The sequence below is a fragment of the Ovis aries genome, chromosome 3 (genome assembly GCF_016772045.2).
Source record: "Ovis aries strain OAR_USU_Benz2616 breed Rambouillet chromosome 3, ARS-UI_Ramb_v3.0, whole genome shotgun sequence".
In the NCBI taxonomy this organism is placed as follows: domain Eukaryota; kingdom Metazoa; phylum Chordata; class Mammalia; order Artiodactyla; family Bovidae; genus Ovis; species Ovis aries.
Window position 1 is genome coordinate 10,828,012 of NC_056056.1, and position 15,594 is coordinate 10,843,605.

The window sequence follows — 15,594 nt, forward strand, 5'->3', positions numbered from 1 at the left end:
AGCTCATACAACTCAATACCAGAAGAACAAACAACCCAATCAAAAAGTGGGGAAAAGACCTAAACAGACATTTCTCCAAAGAAGACATACAGATGGTTAACAAACACAAAAAGATGCTCAACATCGCTCATTATTAGAGAAATGCAAATCAAAACTGCAATGAGGTATCACCTCACAACGGTCAGAATGGCCATCATCAAAAAGTCTACCAACAGTAAATGCTAAAGAGGGTGTGGAGAAAAGGGAACGCTCTTGAACTCTTGGTGGGAATGTTAATTGATACAGCCACCATGGAAGATGGTATGGAGATTCCTTAAAAAACAAGGAATAAAACCACCATATGACCCAGCAATCCCACTCCTAGCCATATACCCTGAGGAAACCAAAATTGAAAAAGACACATGTATCCCATTGTTCACTGCAGCACCATTTACAATAGCTGGAACATGGAAGCAACCTGGATATCCATCAACAGATGAATGGACAAAGAAGTTGTGGTACATATACACAGTGGAATATTACTCAACCATAAGAAGGAACACATTTGAGTCAGTTCTAATGAGGTGGATAAACCTAGAGCTTATTATACAGAGTGAAGTAAGCCAGAAAGAGAAAGATAAATATTGTATACTTATGCATATATACGGAATCTAGAAAAATGGTACTGAAGAGGGGCAGGAGATAGGAGGGAGGTTCAAAAGGGAGGGGATATATATATACTGATATCCCCTCTGATTCATGTTGAGGTTTGACAGAAAAGAAAATTCTGTAAAGCAGTTATCCTTCAATTAAAAAATGAATAAATTTAAAAAATTATATAGTTTCAGAAACTACATTTAAAAGTATAAATTGCTTCTCTACTAGGCTAACTTAGAAAAAGTAGTGCTCTTTATTCTGACTGATTGAGAAGCGAGGTTGTAATGGAAGGCTATAGAAACAGTATAGGCCAATCATGGCATATTTGTTCTTTGGAACCATCCTTAAGCTAGATGGAAGTGAATTAGGGCTTTTAAAAATGCAAAATGTAAACTTTGGGAGCAATTACAAATAATGAGAAATTATATATCACAAGTCTACTGGATTAAAATAGAAATAGGTTGCTGTACAACATTGATCTTTTGAGACTGGAAGGACAGCTACCTCTATCCACAAAAAGTAGATTTGAGTGGTTAAGATCAAGGTGGTAATTATTATTTTAAAATAGGTAGTATATATTACTAATTAAAACATAATAGCTTTATGAGACATAAGTCACATAAAATAAATTTTTAAAGTATATAATTCAGTGAGGTTTTTTTCTCTACTGGGTTTTAGTATATTTACAGAGTTGTGCAACCATTGCTATAATCAATGTTAGAACATTTTTATCACCCCATAGAGAAACTATACCCATTAATAGAAATTCCCCATTTCCCCTTCCCTCAAACCTCAGCCCTAAGCAACCACTAATCTATTCTATATCTTTTCTGTTTGTTTGTTTTCAGTTTATTTATATATATATATATATATTTTGCCACTTTTATTTATTTTTTTTAATCGAAGGATAATTGCTTTACAGAATTTTGTGGTTTTCTGTCATACATCAACAAGAATCCGCCATAGGTACACCCACGTTCTTTCCCTCCCTCTCTCCTGTTTCCCTCCCCTCTTATGAATTTGCCTTTTCTAGACATTTCAGGTAAATTGAATCATATATTATGTGGCCTTCTGTGACTAGCTGACTTAGCATATTTTCAAGATTCATCTATGTTGTGACATGTATCTGTACTTTATTTCTTTCTGTGGCTGAATGATATTTCATTGTATGGGTATACCACATTTTCTTAATCCATTCGTCTGCTGATAGACATGAGTTGTTTCCCCCTTTGGACGATGGTGAATAATGCTGCAGTGAACCCTGGTGTCCAGGTGTCTGTCCGAGTTCCTGCCTTCAGTTCTTTTGGGCATGTACCCAGAAGTGGAATTTCTGGGTCACATGGTAATTCTGTGTTTAGTGTTTGAGGAACTGCCAAACTCTTTTCCAAAGTGGTTGCACCATTTTATATTTCTACCAGCAATGTGTAAGGGTTCCAGTTTCTTCACATCTTTGCCACTTGTTATTTTTTGTCTTTAAAAATTATAGCCATCCTAGTATGTGTAAAGTGGTATCCCGTTTTTTTTTTTTTAAGTTTCATTTATTTTTGTTTATTTGACTGCACTGGGTCTTAGTTGCAGCATGTGGGATCTAGTTCCTTGACCAGGAATTGATCCCAGGCCCCCTGCATTGGGAGTGCAGAGTCTTAGCTACTGGACCACCAGGGAAATCCCCCCATTTTGGTTTTGATTTATATTTATTTTCCATATGACTAGTGAAGTTGAACATCCATGTGGCTATTGGCCATTTATATTTCTTCTTTGGAAGTATATCCAAGTCCTTTGGCCATTTAAAAAAACTATTTACTCATTTACTTGGCTGCCCCTGGGTCTTAGTTGTGGCGCACAAGATCTTCGATCTTCGCTGCGGCACGCTGGATCTTTAGTTGCGACATGTGGTATCTACTTCCCTGACCAGGGCCCCTGGAACCTGGGCCCCTTGCATTGGGAGCACAGAGTCTTTTCCACTGGACCACCAGGGAAGTCACCTCGTATTTTTTAAGTTAGGTTGTCTTTTTGTTGTTGAGTTGTAGGAGTTCTTTTCATATTCTGGATATTAAACTCCTATCAGATAAATGATTTCCAAATATTTTCTCCCATTCTACAGGTTATCTTTTAACTTTGTTGATAATGTCCTTTGATGCACACAATTTTTTTATTTTGATGAAGTTTATTTTTTCTTTTATTGCTCATGCTTAAATCCAGGATCGTAAAGATTTATCCCTATGTTTTTTTCTAAGAGTTTAATAGTTTTTAGCATTTATATTTAGGTCATTGATCCATTTTGAGTTAATTTTTGTATATGATGTGAGGTAGGGGTCCAGCTTCATTCTTTTTGTGGAAATGCACTTGTTTTAGTACCCTCAGTTGAAAATATTGTTCTTCCTGGTAACATATTTTTAACATTTTTTTTGTGTAGATAATAATTCATATGGTTCCAAACTTAAACAGTGTAAAAGACTATATAAAAGTTACATCATTCTCCCATTCTTGCCTCCTACCACCCAGTCACCCAGTTCCCTTCCTCATATTGGATAGCCAGTATTAGGATTCTTATGGATCCTTTCAGAAACAACAGTTTAGGCATGACAAGTAAATATAAGCAAGTGTGTGTATTTATGTATGTGTATACTATATATATTTTTGCTTTAATAAAGGAGGTAGCATATATGTTATTCTGCATTTTTTCAATTAAGGCTGTTTTCTGGTTTCAAGAAATGCAGTATCCACAGGAAAATATGAAGGATAACCTAAAATATACCTGTTTCCTTCCACCAAGAATAAAATTTTTTCATGCTTTTTAAATTTTTTTATCCTTTTTTAAAAAATGTTTATTTTATTTATTTAGCTGCGCCAGGTCTCAGTTGCAGCACGCCAGTACTCCTTTAGTTGCGGCATGCAGACTCCTAGTTGCGGCATGTGGGATCTAGTTCCCTGACCAGGAATCAAACCTGGGCCTACCACGTTGGGAGCATGGAGTCTTAGCCACTGGACCACTAGGAAAGTCCCTTTCAGGCTTTTTTAAAAAGTGAAATTAATAAAGATGAAGGTGGAGTTCCTTTTGTTTAGCATCTCCAGCAACTGCTGTTTGGGGTTTGATATATATTCTTCTAACACGACTGAGCGACTTCGCTTTGACTTTTCACTTTCATGCATTGGAGAAGGAAATGGCAACCCACTCCAGTGTTCTTGCCTAGAGAATCCCAAGAATGGGGAAGCCTGGTGGGCTGCCATCTATGGGGTTGCACAGAGTCGGACACGACTGAAGTGACTTAGCAGCAGCATACTTTATAATTCAGTGTATGCTTTTATGTAGTGGGTTTTGTATATGACTCTGTGTATGTAAAGCTCCATAGTGTTTTTTGCATGCACTGCCTTATTTAATCCTTAGAATATCCCCTGGTTGGTATTTCTGTTTTGTGGACAAGGAAACTGAGGTACAGAGAGATCAAGTAACTTAGCAGGGTTATGCAGCTAAGTAACAGACAGTGAGCTAAGTAACAAGGAGTAAGAAGTAGAGTGTGCCCTTAACCTCTGAACTGTGCCATGGTATTACTTGTGTATGGTTTTCTCTGAGTGATACTTGTTGATTTAGGAATAAAGGAGTTTTCCCTCTTGGCCCTACTCTGTTTCTTCAAAATTTGACCTTCCATCAGCGCTGAACATAGTTGATCACTCCGCTTTTGAAATGTTTTCCTCATAGAACTTCCATAATACCACACTCGCATGGTTTTCTTTGTACCTCATCAAATAGTCTCTTTTGCTGGTTCCCCCCCACTGACTTCTATGGGAGGTGTTAGGACTCCTGTTTTTTTGAACTTACCCTTTTCTCTGTTTATAAGCAGCCACTTTAGGTTGTCTCTTCTAGTCTCATGACTTGAACTGTATATTTTCTCACAGTCTCCAGGTTGGTCTCTCTAGTTTGGATACTTTTCCGTGAAAACAGGACTCATTTGATCAGCTGTTTAAAGCATGTCTTAGGTACCTTGAAGTCTCATAGGCATCACAGACTTATTGTGTCAAAATCAAGTTCTTACAGCCAAATAGTGGCAACAACCCACATGTCCAGCAGCTGATGGATAGATAGCAAAATGTGATAAACACATACAATGGAATATTATTCAGCTATAAAAAAGAACAAAGAAATAATGCATGTTACAATGTGGCTGAACTTTAAAAACATATATTAAGTGAAGGAAGCCAGTCCGTAGACACAGCAGATGAGGTTATGGGAATTGGGAGATGGATGCTATTGAGTACATTAGTGATCTTTTTGGGGTGATCAAAATATTCTAAAATTGATTATGATGATGGTTGCTCAACAGCGAATATGCTAAAAACCATTGAGTTTTACACAATAAAGGGGCAAATTTTATGATATGTGATTTTTATCTCAATGAAGTTGTTAAAAAGACCCCTCAAATTCCTGGTTCCTCATCACTCAAACCAAACCCAAACAAATCAAAACAATCTACTTAGGAAAACATAATTGAGAAGCATTGGGCTTTCTAAAATCAAAACTTTGGTTTGCAAAAGACACTGTCAAGAGAATGAGAACGTAAGCCATGAACTGAGAGAATATATTTGTGAAAGACGTATCTGATAAATTCAACAGTATGAAAACAAACAACCCTATTAAACCTTATTAAAAATGGGTCAAAGACCTGAACAGGTACCTCACCAAAGAAAATATATAGAATACGGATAAGCATATGAAAAGATGCTCAATAGAATATGTCATTCAGTTCAGTTCAGTTGCTCAGTCGTGTCTGACTCTTTGCGACCCCATGGACTGCAGCACGCCAGGCCTCCCTGTCCCATCACCGACTCCTGGAGTTCAGTCAAACTCATGTCCATCGAGTCGGTGATGCCATCCAGCCATCTCATCCTCTGTCGTCCCCTTCTCCTCCTGCCCCCAATTCCTCCTAGCGTCAGAGTCTTCCAATGAGTCAGCTCTTCACATGAGGTGGCCAAAGTATTGGAGTTTCAGCTTTAGCATCATTCCTTCCAAAGAAATCCCAGGACTGATCTTTAGAATGGACTGGTTGGATCTCCTTGCAGTCCAAAGGACTCTCAAGAGTCTTCTCCAACACCACAGTTCAAAAGCATCAATTCTTTGGCTCTCAGCTTTCTTCACAATCCAATTTTCACAAGCATACATGACCACAGGAAAAACCATAGTCTTGACTAGACGGACCTTGGTTGGCAAAGTAATGTCCCTGCTTTTCAATACGCTATCTAGGTTGGTCATAACTTTTCTTCCAAGGAGTAAACATCTTTTAATTTCATGGCTGCAGTCACCATCTGTAGTGATTTTGGAGCCCAAAAAAATAAAGTCTGACACTGTTTCCAATGTTTCCCCATTTATTTCCCATGAAGTGATGGGACCAGATGCCATGATCTTCATTTTCTGAATGTTGAGCTTTAAGCCAACTTTTTCACTCTCCTCTTTCACTTTCATCAAGAGGCTTTTTAGTTCCTCTTTACTTTCTGCCATAAGGGTGGTGTCATCTGCATATCTGAGGTTATTGATATTTCTCCCGGCAATCTTGATTCCAGCTTGTGCTTCCAGTCCAGCATTTCTCATGATGTACTCTGCATATAAGTTAAATAAGCAGGGTGACACTATACAGCCTTGACATACTCCTTTTCCTATTTGGAACCAGTCTGTTGTCCCATGTCCAGTTCTAACTGTTGCTTCCTGACCTGCATATAGGTTTCTCAAGAGGCCGGTCAGGTGGTCTGGTATTCCCATCTCTTTCAGAATTTTCCACAGTTTATTGTGATCCATGCAGTCAAAGGCTTTGGCATAGTCAATAAAGCAGAAATTGATGTTTTTCTGGAACTCTCTTGCTTTTTCGATGATCCAGGGGATGTTGGCAATTTGATCTCTGGTTCCTCTGCCTTTTCTAAAACCAGCTTGAATGTCTGGAAGTTCACAATTCATGTATTGCTGAAGCCTGGCTTGGAGAATTTTGAGCATTACTTTACTAGCGTGTGAGATGAGTGCAATTGTGTGGTAGTTTGAGCGTTCTTTGGCATTGTCTTTCTTTGGGATTGGAATGAAAACTGACCTTTTCCAGTCCTGTGGCCACTGCTGAGTTTTCCAAATTTGCTGGCATATTGAGTGCAGCACTTTCACAGCATCATCTTTCAGGATTTGAAATAGCTCAACTGGAATTTTATCACTTTCACTAGCTTTTCTTGAAGTGATGCTTCCTAAGACCCACTTGACTTCACTTTCCAGGACGTCTTTAGGGAAATGCAAATTAAAATAACAGGGTTGTATCTCCTACACACCTGTGACACTGACAACACTGGCAAAAGCAGAAGCTGTCGCTAGTTGTTGATGGGGATGCAGACTTGAGGAGCCATTTGGAAGATCTTTTGTCACTTGGGCTTCACTGATAGCTCAGTTGGTAAAGAATCTACCTGCAATGCAGGATACCCCTGTTCAGTTCCTGGGTTGGGAAGATCTGCTGGAGAAGGGATAGGCTACCCACTCCTGTATTCTTGGTCTCCCTTGTGGCTTAGCTGGGAAAGAATGTGCCTGCAATGCGGGAGACCTGGGTTTGATTCCTGGGTTGGGAAGATCCCCTGGAAAAGGGAAAGGCTACCCAGTCCAGTATTCTAGCCTGGAGAATTCCATGGAAAAGTCCATGAGGTCACAAAGAGTCGGACACAACTGAGCGACTTTTGCTTTCACTTTACCAGGCTAAACACCCTCACCATATGTTGTATCAGTCATGCTCCTTGGTGTTTATCCAAATGGACTGAAAACATGTCCACCACAAAACCTATACACAGATGTTTATGGCAGCATTATTCATAATTGCCCAAATTTGATAGCAGCCAAAGTATCATTCAGTAGATGAATGGATACACTGGGGTACATTGAGACAATGGAGTGTATTCAGCGCTAAGAAGAAATGATCAAGCCATGAGAAGACGGGAAGGAAGCTTAACTGCGTATTACTTCGTGCAAGATGCCAACCTGAAAAGGCAACATAGGTATGATTCCAACTACATGACCTTCTAGTAAAGGCAGAACCAGGTGATAGTGAAAAGATCAGTTGTTTCCGTCTTTTCCCTATACCTTGCCCTAAACATCTCTTCCATCTAGGTGTTAATTTGTATCCTTTTATCACATCCTTTAATAAGCTGATAAATGCAGGTGCTTCCCTGACTTCTGGGAGCTGCTCTAGCAAATATTCAAACTCACGGAGGGGGTCTTTGGAACCTCTGATCTATAGCTGGTTGGTTAAAAGTGCAGGTGATATAACCTGGGCTTGCAGCTGGTGTTTGAAGTGTGTGTGTATGTATGTTGGTTGGGGATTTGAGGGGGCCAGTCTTGTGGGACTGAGCTCTTAACCTGTGAGATCTGACACTATCTCTAATAAATAGTGTCAGAGTTGAGTTAAATTGTAGGATACTCAGCTGATGTTATAGAGAATTGCATATTGTAGGGAGGAAAAAAACCTCCATACATTTGGTGACCAGAAATGTCAGAAATATGAGTGTTCTGTGTAACTAGGAAAGAAGATTATAAGACAGAGTCGCACAGTAGGGAAGAACTGAGATTCTCCCTACGTGGGGAAGAAAAAACTGAGGTTTTTTTTTTTTTTTAACAAATGCAAAATAGAACTGAAGGACTATGATAGAACTGAAGATATTCATCAGTATCTTTTCCTGTTATGAATAATGAATGGATTATATGTCAAGACTAAGGACTGTTTATTGAAGCCTCTGAGGTTTGTAGGGAATTCAGCACAAGAAAGAGCTCGCTACTCCAGGGCCAGAAGGACTCCAGGCCAAAGGAAGATCTTTCCTTTGAGGTGCTAACTGAAGGTCAGAACTTATCCTAGGAATAAGAAAGACTCTTTTTATTTTGAACATTTCTAAACAGCTTGGTTTCTCCTCATTTTCTTTTCGGGGCCTCTTTTCTTACTCCTTCCTCCCATTGTGGCTGCTCTCTGGTGCTTACCTGTGTATAAAGTATTGTGGCTATAACTGTAAGTGTGTCTCTGCTACATTTAAGTAAGTCATAGCATTTAGATTCCATAATCAATGTTTAAAATCATTTCGTTATGCTTGTGTAGTTTAATTGTCCTTTCTTGGCTTACCTTCTTAAAATCTAATTTTATGAGATTTTAATTTTAATACAGCCTCTGACTAGTATTAACTAGTCTCATATGGAAGGAGGTTTCCCCTCCAGTTCTCTTTACACAGCAGACTGTACCCTTCCTTCTCCAGAGAACTGTTGTTAGAATTGTTTTCCTTCTGTGAAATCTTTTGGTTTGAGTGCTTTCAGAGGACAAATATTTTTAAAATGCAGACATTTAGAGCTGTTTTTGAAAGGTAGAGTGACTCTTCAATATAAATTTCAGATTTAAATTTTATAATTAATTTTAGTTAACCTTTTTATTTTTAAATAATCATAGATTTATATGCATTTGTAAGAAATAATACCAAAAGATCCCATGTACCCTTTTTCCAGTTATTTAAAAAAATTATTTATATATTTGGCTGTGCGGTTTTTAGTTGTGGCGTGTGAACTCTTAGTTGCAGCATGTGGGATCCAGTTCCCCTGCCAGGGATCGAACCCGGGCGTCTGCACCGTGCATTGAGAGCTGGGAGTCCCAGCCCTTGGACCACCAGGGAAGTCTCCCTTCATCCAGTTGTCCCTGGCAGTAACGTCTCGCAGAACAGATATCACAACCAAGACACTGACGATGATACACCCCACGATCTTGTTCATCATTCTCCAGTTTTGCTTGTACTTACTTGTATATTTAGTTCTTTGCAGTCGTACTACATCTATAGCCTCATGCATCTGATACAACCTTTAAGACCGTTTCGTCACCCCAAGGAGTCCACGTGTTGTCCTTTTTATAACTCTACCCACTTCCCTCCTGTTGCTCCTAACTCCTAGACCCTTGGCAGTCAACCAGTTTGGTCTCCATTTCTGTAAATTTTTAAATTTCAAGAATGTTATATAAATGGAGTCATATAGTATGTAACATTGTGGGGGTAGGGTGTTTTTTTTCCCACTGAGCATAATTCCCTTGAAATTTATCCAGATTGCCATGTGTCAATAGTTGTTGCCTTCTATTTCTGAATAGTATTCCATTGTGTGAATGTACTATAACTTAACTAGTCCTTGTGGAAGGACATCTGATTTATTTCCGGTGTTTGGCTGTCATGAATTAAGCTTCTGTGGACTTCTGTGTACAGGTTTTTATGTGATCATAAATTTTCATTGCCAAGAGTGCAGTTGCTGGATCATATTTGCTAGTGCATGGTTTGTAATTTACTTAAAAAATTAGCACATAAAAACTTTTTCCTTTGAAAATGATTGACTTTTACTTTTGTGTGTGTGTGTGAAAAACATCAGCTGACAGTTCCTTGCAAAGCTGTCTGTCTTCTAGAACCTGTTACCTGTGTAGCTGAGCAGTTGAACTGAACTGAACTGAACCTATGTAGCCAGGGAGTTTGCATTTTGGAATAGGCATTGTGAGAGGAAGGTGAAAGTTGACAGATCAAATCCCAGAGTCGTCATAGAGTAGTTTCCTTTTCTGTGAAACAATACATGTATTTTGTTCAGTTGCTCAGTCGTGTTTGATTCTTTGCGATCCCATAGACTATAGTACGTCAGGCCTCCCTGTCCTTCACCATCTCCTGGAACTTGCTCAAACTCATGTCCATTGAGTCAGTGATGCCATCCAACCATCTCATCCTCTGTCGTCCCCTCTCCTGCCTTCAATCTTTCTCAGCATCAGAGACTTTTCTAAGAAGTCGGCCCTTTACATCAGGTGGCCAAAGTGCTGGAGCTTCGGCTTCAGCATCAGTCCTTCCAATGAATATTCAGGATTGATTTCCTTTAGGGTTGACTGGTAGGATCTCCCTGCAGTCCAAGGGACTCCCAAGAGTCTTGTTCAGCACAACAGTTCAAAAGCATCAGTTCTTTGCTGCTCACCTTTCTTTATGATCCAATTCTCACATCCCTACATGACTACTGGAAAACCATAGCTTTGACTATATGGACCTTTGTCAGCAGAGTAATGTCTCTGCTTTATAATACACTTTCTAGAGTTGTCATAGCTTTTCTTCCAGGGTGCAAGCATCTTTTAATTTCATGGCTGCAGTCACCATCTGCAGTGATTTTGGAGCCCAAGAAAATAAAGTTTCTCATTGTTTCCATTGTTTCTCCATCTGTTTGCCATGAAGTGATGGACCAGATGCCATGATCTTAGTTTTTTGAATGTTGAGTTATTACATGTGTTAGTTCTTGTCTTTTTTGCACTTGGTCTTCAGCTTTGATGTTGTAGTAAAAGATTGCATTTTATTTTTTCTTCTTATAGCGGCTGTGTGACTACGTTTGTGACCTCCTGTTGGAAGAATCAAATGTCCAGCCAGTATCAACACCAGTAACAGTGTGTGGAGACATACATGGACAGGTAAAATTTCATGAGCAGAGTTTTAGCTTTTGTACCATCTGTCCGTAGTCCATGTGTGTTTCTACTTGTGCTGTAAAATATTAAAAAAATAAAGGGAGGGGGGCAGCTAGTCGTTGGCTAGGATGCCTTGGTCTGTGTGACACTAATGATTCCTGGTTACTGTTAAACTAAATAAAAGCAGTAGTCAAATTATTCATGGAATTTGTTGAAATCACACTTAGGAAGTGAACTGAGTGAAGCATTATTGTTCTGTGGACAGGAGGAGATAGAAAATAACTACAGACTGACTGCTCATAGTTTTTTATGGTTGATAGGAGATGCTTTGGTTTGGGGCACTAATTTTCTGTTCATTCTGCGCATTGCTGTTGTATTCATACTGTTCACTTAATGTCATATTTTATTGAAAATTCATCATTTCCTTAGTGGGGATGAGAATAACTGTTCAGAAAAGCTATTGGTGCATGATTTCACAGCAGTTCTGTGCTAGAATGGAATGAGAAAGACAGTTCACCTTTTCATCTGCTGGGATTTTGTTTGTTTTTAAGAATTTCAGAGCATTGACAGGAGGGGTACACTTCATTTTTGGACTCTTACTGTCAATGTTTAGCCTGATTAGGAAACTGTGTATTTGTGGAGTGTGTTTTTTTTCCCTGGGTAATGAAAGCTGAACAAAACACTCATAGCCTGCTTTATGCATGCAGTGGAGTTGGGGCTAATATATTGTGACATAATATAGTATATAATTATAATAATAATATATTGTGAACAACATTAGATTTATGAATGCCAACATGACTTTAACTATGACTGCCTAACGGAGCAGAAAGGTATATAGATTATTTGTGATTGAGTTGGGTTTTTCAGTCTGTTCTCTGGATGTTTGAGGTTATAGTAAATGACATCTGCATGTTATCAGCTTCTAAATAGAAACCCCATTATGTCATATTTGATCTGTTAAAATTCTAGTTCTCTAAAGTAAACCATTAGGAGCATAGTTCTTGATTTCTGTGTAACTTCTCTCCTAAAGTATAATAAACATTTCTATTTTGCTAACATAAAGGTATTAATACAGGCAGTGCCTTTAACATATTTGTAAAAGTTGGAATAAACCAAGCAGTGTTTTCCTTTGATTATAATATTAAAATTGAGGGGTTACCTGTGTTTGGCTGCACTGTGTAGGTCGTGGGATCTTAGTTCCAGACCACAGATTAAATCCGCCCTCAGATTCAATCAGCAGTGAAAGTGCAGAGTGCTAACCACTGGACCACCAGGAAATTCCCCACGGACTTTTCAGTATATGAATTACAGTCATGGTCAAAGGTCTGGAAGGTAGAGACAACTTCATGCTACTAAAATTAATTAATAAATTTACACTTCTGTGATATATATACCTTCAGTCAAATGTACAACTCTTGCTTTCATTTACCTTGTGTTTTGAGATTAATAAATTATGAGATAAATAAATTATGCTTTCTCATAAATTCCATGTCAGTTTTTTTTTTTTAAGGGTTCCATGACATTGGATCATTTTGTGGAGAAGGACTGAGACTGAAACATTGAGGAATTAGCCTAAATTCACATAGCTACTAAGGCAGAGCTGAGATTTGAAACTCATATAGGCGCCCAATAGCCCATGTTACTATTATTATTATTTTTGCCTGCACAGTTTGCTTACCCGCCTGCTGTCACTTCCCTGACTGGGGTTTGAACCTGGGCCACATCTGTGAAGGCTCAGAATCCTAACCACTAGGCCACCAGGGAACTCCCAGTCCATGTTAAGACTGCCGCCAAACTGAACAGTGTTTCTCTTATACTTGACCCTTTAAAACAATTGCTCATCGAAAGCATAGGACTTGAGAAGCTTCTAAATGTCTGTAAAGTCAAATGTAAGATGTGTCTTTTGGGACTTGTACAGTTTTCTTCCCTTGGGCTAGTTCTGGAATCGCAGGATTGGATTATGACTATAAATAAACTCATGGAAAGTGTTGGCATGCATACAGTGCCAGGAAGCATTGAAACAGTATAATCTAGTGAGGAGGTTGCAGAGTTCAGTGGCAGACAGAGCTTGGTTTAACTCCTGCCTGGGTACATAATAGCTGTTTAAGAAGCCACTTCAGCTAGCTCTTCAGTTCTTTAGATATGTGGACCTTTGAGGATCTGTAAGATGGCACAGAGTCAACTGAGGGTAAAACTGCTGGTGCCACCCTGATCCAGGGAGTGTCACCCAGCCTGTGCTGGCTGTCCTTGTATTCTTCACCAGCATGCATGCATTTACAGTAAAATAAAATGCCAGTCTCATTTAAGAATGTCCTTGATGAACTAGTAATATTAATTAATAGTAACTCTTAACCATTGAGGAGCTACATCTTTTGAACAGCCCCTGTGATGAAGTAGGAAGCATGCATAAAGCACGTCTCCTGCAGGTCAAAGAAAAATGGTTTCCTCAGAAGAAGATTACTTTTGCAGTTTTGTATCTCCATCTGAAATAGCCTCTTTTTTTTTCTTTTTAATGGAATGCTATTTTTACTTGAGAGAATGAATGACAAACTATGAGTATTTGGCAACTATTTTGCAAAAGTGAATGAAGTGAGCCAGTCACTTTAAGAGGAACAATTGATAATATTTGTTGCTGATGCCAGAATTTGAGTTTTCAAGAAAATAATTGGAATTTTAGAAAATTTGAATTCACCACCATGAAGCTCCTAGCTTCTGATACCTAAAAGACTTTTCTGATGAGATGAGTGATAATATTAACAAATATTTTTTTAATGATTATAAGGAAATACTGTTTTTCATTTTCCAAATAACCAGAGTATATTACCCACTCAAAGTGTTAGACCAACCTATCTAACACAGTTTGAGAAGAGACCAGTTGTCCAGTTTTGATGTATTAGAAGAAAAATATGCACCATTATCTCTAAAGGTTATTAAAATTCTCCTCCCTTTTGTAACACATACCTGTATGAAGCTGGATTTTCTTTGTATACTTTAAACAGCATATCCCAACAGATTGGCTGTTCAGTTCAGTTGCTCAGTCATGTCTGACTCTTTGCAACCCCATGGACTGCAGCACATCAGGCCTCCTTGTCCATCACCAACTCCTGGAGTTTACTCAAACTCATGTCCATTGAGTTGGTGATGCCATCCAACGATTTCATCCTCTGTCATCCCCTTCTCCTCCCGCCTTCAATTTTTCCCCAGCATCAGCGTCTTTTCAAATGAGTCAGTTCTTCACATCAGGTAGCCAAAGTATTGGAGTTTCAGCTTCAGCATCAGTCCTTCCAATGAATATTCAGAACTGAATATTCAGATTGGCTGTAGAGGCAGGCTATGGGAACCCAAGCTGTGCTCTTTTTTTGCCAGGCGTTAAAGAGATTTAAAAAAATGTAAAACAGTGCCAGTCTTTTCATAAATTTGTTTTGTTTTGCTTTGGAAAACAGTTTATTCTTCATTAAAAATATGTGTATGTTACCACTTAGTAATTGATTTTTTAAATTTAATTTTTAATTTGGGGGTATTGTTGATTTACAATGTTATGTTAGTTTCAGATGTACAGCAAAGTGATTCAGTTATACATATATGCATTCTGTTTCCATATAGGTTATTACAGAATATTGAGTAGAGTTCTCTGTGCTATACAGTAGGTCCTTACTGTTTATTTTATTGTAAGTAGTATGTATATGTTAATCCCAAACTCCTAATTCATCCCTCCCCGATTTTTAAAATAAATTTCAGTTCAGTTCAGTTCAGTCGCTCAGTCATGTCTGACTCTGTGACCCCATGAACCACAGCACGCTAGGCCTCCTTGTCCATCACCAACTCCTGGAGTCTACTCAAACCCATGTCCATTGAGTCAGTGATGCCATCCAACCGTCTCATCCTGTGTTGTCCCCTTCTCCTCCTGCCCCCAATCCCTCCCAGCATCAGGGTCTTTTCAAATGAGTCAGCTCTTTGCATCAGGTGGCCAAAGTATTGGAGTTCCAGCTCCAACATCAGTCCTTCCAATGAACACTCAGGACTGATCTCCTTTAGGATGGACTGGTTGGATCTCCTTGCAGTCCAAAGGACTCTCAAAAGTCTTCTCCAACACCACTGTTCAAACACATCAATTCTTCGGTGCTCAGCTTTCTTTATAGTCCAACTCTCACATCCATACATGACTACTGGAAAAACCATAGCCTTGACTAGATGGACCTTTGTTGGCAGTGTAATGTCTCTGCTTTTTAATATGCTGTCTAGGTTGGTCATTACTTTCCTTCCAAAGAATAAGCGTCTTTTAATTTCATGGCTGCAGTCACCATCTGCAGTGATTTTGGAGCCCCCAAAAATAAAGTCAGCCAGTGTTTCCACTGTTTCCCCATTTATTTGCCATGAAATGATAGGACCGGATGCTATGATTTTAGTTTTCTGAATGTTGAGTTTTAAGCCAACTTTTTCATTCTCCTCTTTCAGTTTTATCAAGAGGCTCTTTAGTTCTTCACTTTCTGCCATAATGGTGGTGTCA

At 38.8% G+C, this 15,594-nt stretch overlaps 1 protein-coding gene across 1 annotated transcript in view; it reads left to right on the top strand.

The window, feature by feature from the left end:
* The window catches only part of PPP6C (protein phosphatase 6 catalytic subunit), a 38,152-nt gene that overhangs the window by 10,353 nt on the left and 12,205 nt on the right, over positions 1–15,594 (top strand). The window contains exon 2 of the mRNA XM_027966449.3: positions 10,995–11,090. Within this exon, the coding sequence (XP_027822250.1) occupies positions 10,995–11,090 (96 nt within the window). The remainder of the gene's footprint in view (positions 1–10,994; positions 11,091–15,594) is intronic.